The sequence below is a fragment of the Triticum aestivum genome, chromosome 5D (genome assembly GCF_018294505.1).
Source record: "Triticum aestivum cultivar Chinese Spring chromosome 5D, IWGSC CS RefSeq v2.1, whole genome shotgun sequence".
In the NCBI taxonomy this organism is placed as follows: Eukaryota; Viridiplantae; Streptophyta; class Magnoliopsida; order Poales; family Poaceae; genus Triticum; species Triticum aestivum.
The window spans coordinates 240,990,731-241,001,854 of NC_057808.1; the positions used below are offsets into that span (position 1 = coordinate 240,990,731).

The window sequence follows — 11,124 nt, forward strand, 5'->3', positions numbered from 1 at the left end:
CACAAGAGGAAAAGATACTGGAGCATCACCCGACTATCCATCGTTTTAAATGAAGCAAAGCAGAGCGATCACTACTCCAATCTCAATCATGTAATCACTTGCGCGGTAAGTCTAGCTGACAGTTACACATCCTCAGCGGTGCAACCTAGAAAGGAGCAATGCTCCAAAAGTAGCCTTGTGTCCCAATCACCCAAGAAATTGATGTGCTTCAAGTTATGACTACTAAAAAAATAACTAGATTTTATTAGATGGACAGTAGTGCCATCTTATTATTGGCTTCCTGAATTCCAGCCTATTCACAGAGAAAACTGGAAACAGTTCTGGTTTGATAGTACAACATTAGCCTTGCGCATGTAGTAGTTTGCAAAGGCTCAAATCTCCGTGGGTTTAGAATGCAATAATAATACACCAAAAAATTGGTCACTAGGCTGAAGTTTGGCTTAGAAAATACACAAGCAAGGCACCTTTGAAAAGGAAGCTAACTATATCCACTGCGCAGGGTAACAAACACTGGCCATCCACATCGGGTTTGCTTCAAAATCAGACCAAGGTTAATCCTGGGGAGCCTCAAACCTTGATGGAGTATCGATCCCCATCATGCAGCAAAGTCCTGATATCAAGATGATAAGCAGCACTACACCCTGCAGATTACAGAAAAATGTGAATGAATTATGCAAGGATACAAACAACTGTGATCTACATACTGCAGTTTATACAGATGAAGAGGACAAACTCCACGGCATAATTTGGAATACACAAAACAGAGTGCGAGTACCAACTTACCACAAAAACTCCTTCCAGGAGAGTTGATTTTAATTGGCACTCTCCATCGCATTTCTCTAGGACAGGTTTAGTTGTATTGGTCTTCTCTGCAAGATACCTGGCTAATGGCAGGTCCGAAGGATTCTCCAGCAAACCATAGGGTTGAGAAGCGTAAAGAACTGTGTATTTTGCCCCAGACTTGTCAAGAACAGAAACCAGATCCAAAAGCAACTGTCCTGAAGTAAGGAAGTGGAACACAGGTTAAAGTTGTACAGTTGAAGGTGATGGAACTAAACCTAGTTACTTTACCCAACCTTCTGTTTTTGCATTATCCTTGAAACCACCGCTGCAGAAGACAATTAGCTCAGTTGGTCCACTTGGGTTGTTTCCCATCCGTGACTTCACCAAGTCCTGGAATGTATGTGCTGTCAATACATAATGAATATACAGATAATATCGAAGTAAGTATTTTTATATGTAAAAGATAACTTACTTGAACAGAATCCATGTTCAGATGTTTCTTCACACTTTCACTGCTTGCAGTACACGTGTCTGTGTACGTGATATGATTTCCTCCAGAACCATCCTCACAATTCTCAGTAAATCCAGATAGCAATGAGTTCTCCAATGCTTCGTCGTCTGACATGGCCACATAAGGGAATGCCATGGAAAACTCGGAGCTTGAGAAGGATAGCTGGTAAAAGGTATATATATTAATGGCGTTTGAAATTATTTTATGCTTGCAATTATATGACAACAGAGAAAAAACATAGAAAACCATATAGATAAGTGAGGGGTGGAGGGGGGGGGGGTCAAAATACAAGAATGACTGTGACTACCTTTAGTATGTCCGCTAAAGCTGGATCGACTTGTTTATCTTTAGAGATGTCTGATGATTGTAGCTGAGGGAACAATATTAGTCACTGGTTAGTGTAACTGAATGAAGCAACAAAAGAGATGGCATCTTTAACGTCAAACATTCTAGGCTGAAGATTTTTTTTTTCCCACACAGACTGAAGCATGGGGAAATTTAGAAAAAATAATGGCCTCTGGGACTTGACCAATAACAGCTAGCTGAGATATCACGACAAGAAGGTATTTGAATAAACAATTATCGATGATTATGAGACCGCTTCCATCAAGTATGGATGTAGTCTAACCGGTGAATACCCAAAAGATGAAAAAACTAATTTATAAACAGTAACAAATTGATGTAGTGAAGTACCTTTGATCCAAGAAAAAGGACTGCAACATCGACATTCTTTTGAGGACCATCCTTTGAACACTGACAACAAAACCAAAACATTGTGTGTCGTTTAAATTTGTGCATACAAAGAACTCACATTTCAATAAAGCTGGGTGTCAACTTAAATTCCAATTGGGATATTGGAGGGGAACTCACCACCAGGTTTGACCAGCCACCTTCCTCAAGAACAGAATCAGCTAAGCTCTTTGGGGAGATTGTCTGATAGTGGACTACTTCTTTAACCTCATTGGGACTGAGTCTGGAGATAATGGTAATGTTATGTAAGCTACTATTACTGGAAGGACGACAAATATATTAAAATTGAACTCATATAATTGTACTTCATTGGTAAGTAACTGAATGCATAAATGTCACAAAATGAAAACTTGGAATTAGTCAACGAGCAACCAAAAAATCCAGGAGTAAAACTGATCAGGAACACCAGAGATGTACGATATGCATCACCTGCACTAAGAACAACAAGGAGCAACATGTGACCTAAGTTACTGGAGATGTATGAGATACATCTCAGGAGAAGGCCAATGTCATGTCTGATGGAAATCAGGGTTTCAAGTTTCTTTGAACTTCGAGGACAGAGACATTCCACAAGAAATCAGAGAAAAATGGAACTACATGTTTCTAGTTCAGGTATAAAAATATGTGCAGACAGTGTGATTGGACAGAAGCCAATGTTCACTATGCAAGTGCAACTTTCCCTAAGAACTGATGCTCAGCATCTGCTCTCTTAATGTGAACAGGGCTAGGGAGTGGCCTGCATACAAGTTGAACAAGGGTCCTGAAGCCACCAATAAACTCTGTTCTGTCGCTCCTTCATCCAGGGTTTATACTCATAGATCACTATTCTTAGTAGTCTACACGAGCAAAATGTGTGGCTATGTAGAGTGGGTTTCATCACCAGATACCATCAATCCTCCAGCCTTCCGCTTCAGAAGTAGGGAAAATTTTCTTCAAACTACCCTACTCTACACTCCGCAAATTGAACATTGTCACAAGGATGAGTGAATTAATGTTTGCACTAAGTAAAGATCTAGAGATTGATTTTTCCACGGGTAGCTGTATGAACATACACAATTATGGTTGGAGAGAAATGCAGATGACATAAATCTACTGTGACAATGTAGATACCAATCTTTTTTTAGAGGATGTGGATATCAATCTTGAGGTAACATCCTGATTGCCTTCCAATGAAACGTGCTATTCCACAGCATACAGATACACCATAGGGTAAAGGTGAGAGGCCTTCAAGTAACATACTTGAGGTGACTTGGCGGAATCAACTTGTAGGCTTATACTGATTTCATGTCAGAATAGTTGTATGAAGCAAACATGGTACCACTTTCATGAAAAAAGAGCTGCATGAATCATGTCATTACGCCCCAACAGTTGTTAATCCACCAACTTGCAATAGTTTCAGATCGAAGCAGAATTCCAGGGTAAAATTCCTCCAGCTTTACAAGAACGTATCACATCTAACACGGCAGAGATGCGAATCATAGTGCGCTCAGCTACTTACCCGTAGTTCTTGGGCGCCCAGAGGAAGGCCGGCGCCGTCACCGGGGCAGCCACCGCCACCTGAGCAGCAGCGACCAGCATCACCGCCAACGCCATCCAGACCGCCGCCATCTGATCGAATCGAATCGTATCCGATCGACCCCCCGATAAAAAGTCAGACAAAATTGTGGGAAATTGCTGCAGAAATCGATCTGGAGTATCTGGCACGGAGATCGTGAATGGATCTTACCTCAGGGGGGAGAGGGCAGCTCGGATTGGGGATTTGGGGTTTGCGCTGGTTTGGCTCGCCCGCTTCGGATACCGATTTCTGCTGGTCGCCGCGGCCGTGATCTGTATTGCGAATCGTGGCAGAGGCAGAGAACGGGGGGCAGGTCGTGGCGTGAGTTGCTACCACGCTTGTTTTAGAGGCTGACGAGTGGGCCCGAGCATTAGAGGCAGTGTCTCGGACGTGTCCGGCCTTGTTGGGCGTGTTTGGTTGTCCACGGCCGAGCCTGGCCCGCGCGGGAAGAAAGTGGCCCGTTTGGTTGACTGCTTTCACTGTGCGGCCCGCATCGCACGGAACTTAAAGCAGGTCCAGGCCAGGCCCAGGGGAAACGCTCGAATCGGCAGTAGCTCGCGAGCCTGGCTCGTGCGAGGCAGGGGAGGGCGACACGCTTCTCCCCTCGTGCGAGCAGGGGAGATGGCGCGAGCTTGCCCGCGTCGCCGAAAAATCGGCGGGAGGATTTCGGCTCACCTCCCGCCGAGTCCACCCCTATTTAGCCCCTCCCTCACCGCCCCAACTCCCGTCACCATTCTCCCTCCGTTCGAGCTTTCCCGCCGACGGCATCGGCACCGACGAGCAGGTAAGCGGCGCATCTTCATCGGCCGACGGTCCACGGCGTCGGCGCTCCTTCACCGGCCGGCGTTGATCTTCCACGACCGTCCCCCCTCGTCCTCAAGCTGCAGCCATGGCCTCTGTGAGTTCAATCCCCTTTCTCTCTGTTCCTTCTAGCTAGATCTGAGCTGCAGCTAGGGTTTGATCTAGATGCATGGTTGATTAGTGGTCTGATCTGTGAGCTGCTATGGTTGATTGCTATGTTGCGGTTGCAATTTGTGGTAGGGCTAGATGTTCAAGCATGTGGTAGGCTAGATTAGTAGTAGAGTTTGAAGTTGAACCTTGTGCTTGTGTTGAATCATGCTTAGATATGTGATTTGTAGCTATTGGTTGTCCATTTGTAGCATGTTGTTTGTTGTAGTTGTATATTCCTGCTCATAGATTGTCCGGTCTGCTTGGTATGATAGCGATGAAGCATGTGCATACTATGATAGTGATGAACCATGTACATGTATGCTTCTGCTATCATGGATTGTCCGGTATGTTGTGTGCTATGCTTACTGTCAATGTGTGCTACGATTGTAGGACATGACCACGCAGACGCAAGATCTTAGTCAGGCCCTTGCCGTGTCCGACAGCCAGTTTGCCCCATCGTTTGTCGAGGACTCGCAGCCTATGTCCCAGATGGCACCTGATTCAGAGGTGTTCGCCTCTGACTCCTTCTATGTGCCAGTAGTGCTCGTTGAGCCAACTACTGCTGCCGCTGCACTCAAGCTAGCAGCAGCAAAGACAAAGAAGGATGGTAGGTCGAACAACATGAAGTGGCAGCCGTTCATGTCCACGTTCGTGCTGAACAAGATGTGTGAGCTCATCTCTAGTGGAGTTAGGACTGACAAGGGCTTCAAGGTGGTGCACTTGAACACCGTTGCGAAGCAGGTGTTCAAGTTCTGTGGGCAAGAGGTGTCTGCCACCTAGGTGTACAACCACCTGAGGAAGTGGAGAAGTCGATGGATCCAAGTGTCCAGGCTGAGAGACCTTAGCGGTGCCTCATGGGATGAGAACACTTGCTCCATAGTTCTGGAGGCAGAGCACTACGTCGGCCATGTCGCGGTTAGCTCACAGCCCTCTTTCTTTTCATACTGTCCACCATTGCATACTCCTAATCGCAACTAACAACACTTGTGTTTCATTCTTAGGACCACCCAAGGGACGTTGAGTTCCTTAACACACCCATATACAGAACTACAACCAGATGCAGCACATCTTCTCCTTCGGGCTGGCAACTGGGAAGCATGCCATGGGTTCGGGGGAGCCTCTTGGTTCTCCCATGCCAGACTTCCCTGGGACCCTGGACGTCGAGGTCCTCGATGGCCCTAACAAGCTCGCTGCGAAGCCCTTCGACAAGCCATTTGACTCCGTCCATGATAGGAAGATGAAGAGAGGAGGCCTGATGGAGGAGGAGATCAATGTCTTCTGCAGCATGACTGAGGCGGTGAAGGAGGTGGCAACAGCCATCAGGGAGTGCAAGCCCCTCGACGTCCACCCTGACCTGTATGGCGCTGTCATGAACCAGGGTGGCTTCAGCGACGAGGCTCTCATGGCAGCTCTCAGCCACCTACTTGACAACAAGGCCCAGGGTGTTGGGTTCGTTGCCATGGCCGACGCTCACAGGGTGTTGTGGCTCAGGAGCTGGTTGGGCAAGCACTACTACTAGAGTAGTGCTGCCTGTAAGCGTGCATGATCCCCGACGGCGATGGCGGTGGCGACGACGACGACGATGACGATGATGACGTACATTTTGTGTAGCTAGGGCTCAAAAACTATTTGATGGTCTGTATATTTCGGTGAGATGGTATATACTAACCCCTCACGCTGATGGTGAATTTGCGGTGGTAGGACGACACCCTCTTTTGGATGTGGTGGTAGGTTAACATCAAGGTAGTGCTAGGAAGAACTTGCTATGCCGTATGATCATGCATGCTTTACTTCTCTTCTGCTCCATTGTTGTTTGTGTGCTACTTTACTTGCTACTTGTGTGCTCCATTGATTTGCTGCTTCAACTCTTGCTCTTGTGCATTGCTAGGGCAAGTGGTATGCCGTGTTCATCGGTAAGGTCCCAGGGGTTTATAGTTCATGGGAAGAAGCCAGTGCACAAGTGGCATCGTATAGCAACAACACCCATAGAGGGTTCAAGACTAGGCAGGCGGCAGAACAAGCTTACTCCGAGTGGGTGCGAAAGCACGATAGCACTGTTGACAGTCGCAAGGTTGGAGGTGTCAAGGTGGATCGTCAGTTTGGGCCGAAGCTGAAGAACTTCATCATCTTCGCCCAGTTCATTGCCATTGCTGTGCTGTGGCGTTGGTGTGCTAGGTGTGGGTAACCTCACCAACCAGGGTACAAGGTAAGCACAACATGTACGTCGTATGCAACCAAACGTCGTGTTCATGTGCCGCTCGGGCCAATGCAGGCAACCAAACAAAGTGCACTTGGGTATTACCTAATGCAGGGACACTAGATGCAGGCAACCAAACAACTGGCACATGGCGTATTAGGGCCTGTTTTTGCTCAACCAGGCTGGTTTGAGAAGTGTATGTGATGCAGGCCCTGTAGCAAACAGCAACCAAACACGCCCGTGAAGATCAAGAGCTGCAATTTTATTTTTTGTTAACGAGGTACTGCAATCTTCTGCTTCCTATGTTCACAAATATTACCTCCGTCCCAACAGTCGTGTTAGAGCATTTACAGCAGGACTTTCCAAATCCAGCCCCTCAAACGCCTGCGTGTTGGAAATATGCCCTAGAGGCAATAATAAAATGGTTATTATTATATTTCCTTGTTCATGATAATTGTCTATTGTTCATGCTATAATTGTGTTATCCGGAAATCGTAATACATGTGTGAACACATAGACCATAACATGTCCCTAGTGAGCCTCTAGTTGACTAGCTCGTTGATCAATAGATGGTTACGGTTTCCTGACCATGGACATTGGATGTCATTGATAACGGGATCACATCATTAGGAGAATGATGTGATGGACAAGACCCAATCCTAAGCATAGCACTAGATCATGTAGTTCGTTTGCTGAAGCTTTTCTAATGTCAAGTATCATTTCCTTATACCATGAGATCGTGCAACTCCCGGATACCGTAGGAATGCTTTGGGTGTACCAAACGTCACAACGTAACTGGGTGGCTATAAAGGTGCACTACAGGTATCCCCAAAAGTGTCTGTTGGGTTGGCTCGGATCGAGACTGGGATTTGTCACTCCGTATGACGGAGAGGTATCTCTGGGCCCACTCGATATTGCATCATCATAATGAGCTCAATGTGACTAAGTAGTTAGTCACGGGATCATGCATTACAGAATGAGTAAAGTGACTTGCCGGTAACGAGATTGAACGAGGTATTGGGATACCGACGATCGAATCTCGGGCAAGTAACGTACCGATTGACAAAGGGAATTGTATACGGGGTTGCTTGAATCCTCGACATCGTGGTTCATCCGATGAGATCATCGTGGAACATGTGGGAGCCAACATGGGTATCCAGATCCCGCTGTTGATTATTGGCCAGAGAGGTGTCTCGGTCATGTCTGCATGATTCCCGAACCCATAGGGTCTACACACTTAAGGTTCGATGACAATAGGGTTATAAGGAAGGTTTGTATGTGATTACCGAATGTTGTTCGGAGTCCCGGATGAGATCCCGGATGTCACGAGGAGTTCCAGGATGGTCCGGAGGTAAAGATTTATATATGGGAAGTCACCATACGGTCACCGGAAATATTCGGGGGTATACCGGTATTGTACCGGGACCACCGGAGGGGTTCCGGGGGTCCACGGGGAGGATCCACCTGCCCCGGAGGGCCTTATGGTCTGTAGGTGGAAGGGAACCAGCCCTTAGTGGGCTGGGCGCCAACCCCCCTAGGGCCCATGCGCCTAGGGTTTGGGGGAAACCCTAAAGGGGGGCGCCCCCCCCCCCTTGCTTGGGGGGCAAGCCACCTCCCCCTTGGCCGCCGCCCCCCTCTAGATCCCATCTAGAGGGGCCAGCCCCCTTCCCCCTTCTCCCTATAAATAGAGGGGTGAGGAGAGGGCTGCAGCACCACATCCAAGGCGCAGCCCCTCCCCTCCCCAACACCTCTCCTCCTCCGCGTGTGCTTGTCAAAGCCCTGCCAGAGAACTGTCACTCCATCACCACCACGCCGTCGTGCTGCTGTTGGAGCCTTCTTCCTCAACCTCTCCCTCCTCCTTGCTGGATCAAGGCATGGGAGACGTCACTGCTCCATACGTGTGTTGAACGCGGAGGTGCCGTCCGTTCGGCGCTTGGATCATCGGTGATTTGGATCACGACGAGCACGACTCCATCAACCCCGTTCTCTTGAACGCTTCCGCTTGCGATCTACAAGGGTATGTAGATGCACTCCTCCCCTCTCGTTGCTAGTAAACTCCATAGATTGATCTTGGTGATGCGTAGAAAATTTTAATTTCTGCTACGATCCCCAACAGTGGCATCATGAGCCAGGTTTATGCGTAGTTTCTATGCACGAGTAGAACACAAGTTGTTGTGGGCGTTGATTTTGTCAATTTACTTGCCGTTACTAGTCTTATCTTGATTCGGCGGCATCGTGGGATGAAGCGGCCCGGACCGACCTTACACGTACGCTTACGTGAGACAGGTTCCACCGACTGACATGCACTAGTTGCATAAGGTGGCTAGCGGGTGTCTGTCTCTCCCACTTTAATCGGATCGGATTCGATGAAAAGGGTCCTTATGAAGGGTAAATAGAAATTGGCATATCACGTTGTGGTTTTGGCGTAGGTAAGAATCGTTCTTGCTAGAAACCTATAGCAGCCACGTAAAAGTTTGCAACAACAATTAGAGGACGTCTAACTTGTTTTTGCAGCAAGTGTTATGTGATGTGATATGGCCAGAAGGATGTGATGAATGATATATCTGATGTATGAGATTGATCATGTTCTTGTAATAGGAATCACGACTTGCATGTCGATGAGTATGACAACCGGCAGGAGCCTAGGAGTTATCTTAATTTATTTATGACCTGCGTGTCAATTGAAACGTCATGTAATTACTTTACTTTATTGCTAACCGTTAGCCATAGTAGTAGAAGTAATAATTGGCGAGACAACTTCATGAAGACACGATGATGGAGATCATGGTGTCATGCCGGTGACGATGATGAACTTGGCGCCCCGAAGATGGAGATCAAAAGGAGCAAAATGATATTGGCCATATCATGTCACTATTTGATTGCATGTGATGTTTATCATGTTTTACATCTTATTTGCTTAGAACGACGGTAGCATAAATAAGATGATCCCTCGCTAAAATTTCAAGAAAGTGTTCCCCCTAACTGTGCACCGTTGCGAAGGTTCGTTGTTCCGAAGCACCACGTGACGATCGGGTGTGATAGGTTCTAACGTTTGCATACAACCGGTGTAAGCCAGATTTACACACGCAATACACTTAGGTTGACTTGACGAGCCTAGCATGTACAGACATGGCCTCGGAACACAAGAGACCGAAAGGTCGAACATGAGTCGTATAGCAGATACGATCAACATGAAGATGTTCACCGATGATGACTAGTCCGTCTCACGTGATGATCGGACACGGCCTAGTTGACTCGGATCATGTATCACTTAGATGACTAGAGGGATGTCTGTCTGAGTGGGAGTTCGTTAATAATTTGATTAGATGAACTTTATTATCATGAACTTAGTCTAAAAAACCTTTACAATATGTCTTGTATATCAAATGGCCCACGCTAATATTGCCCTCAACTTCAACGCGTTCCTAGAGAAAACCAAGCTGAAAGACGATGGTAGCAACTACACGGACTGGGTCCGTAACCTGAGGATTATCCTCATAGCTGCCAAGAAAGCATATGTCCTTGAAGCACCGCTAGGTGATGCACCTGTTTTCCCAGCAACTCAAGATGTTCTGAACGCCTGGCAATCACGTAGTGATGATTACTCCCTAGTTCAGTGCGGCATGCTTTACAGCTTAGAACCGGGGCTCCAAAAGCGTTTTGAGCAGCACGGAGCATATGAGATGTTCCAAGAGCTGAAAATGGTTTTCCAAGCTCATGCCCGAGTCGAGAGATATGAAGTCTCCGGCAAGTTCTACAGTTGTAAGATGGAGGAGAATAGTTCCGTCAGCGAACACATACTCAAAATGTCTGGGTTGCACAACTGCTTGTCTCAGCTGGGAGTTAATCTCCCGGATGACGCGGTCGTTGACAGAATCCTTCAGTCGCTCCCACCTAGCTACAAGAGCTTTGTGATGAACTTCAATATGCAGGGGATGGAAAAGACCATTCCTGAGGTATATTCAATGCTGAAATCAGCGGAGGTGGAGATCAAAAAGGAACATCAAGTGTTGATGGTGAATAAAACCACTAAGTTCAAGAAAGGCAAGGGCAAGAAGAACTTCAAGAAAGACGGCAAGGGAGTTGCCGCGCCCGGTAAGCAAGCTGCCGGGAAGAAGACAAAGAATGGACCCAAGCCTGAGACTGAGTGCTTTTATTGCAAGGGAAACGGTCACTGGAAGCGGAACTGCCCCAAGTACTTAGCGGATAAGAAGGCCGGCAATACCAAAGGTATACGTGATATACATGTTATAGATGTGTACCTAACCATCGCTCGTAGTAGCTCCTGGGTATTTGATACCGGTGCGGTTGCTCATATTTGTAACTCAAAGCAGGAGCTGCGGAATAAGCGGAGACTGGCGAAGGACGAGGTGACGA

At 47.2% G+C, this 11,124-nt stretch overlaps 1 protein-coding gene across 1 annotated transcript; it reads right to left on the minus strand.

The window, feature by feature from the left end:
* Positions 1-223: 223 nt before the first annotated feature.
* LOC123120413 (uncharacterized) lies at positions 224-3,992 on the minus strand. The gene is made up of 9 exons (XM_044540401.1): positions 3,771-3,992; positions 3,543-3,652; positions 2,165-2,267; positions 1,988-2,047; positions 1,602-1,664; positions 1,256-1,456; positions 1,077-1,173; positions 784-998; positions 224-641 (listed from the first exon to the last, which is right to left on the minus strand). Exons 2-9 carry the CDS (start codon positions 3,650-3,652, stop codon positions 552-554), a joined length of 939 nt encoding a protein of 312 aa, XP_044396336.1. The 5' UTR covers positions 3,771-3,992; the 3' UTR covers positions 224-551.
* Positions 3,993-11,124: the final 7,132 nt, after the last annotated feature.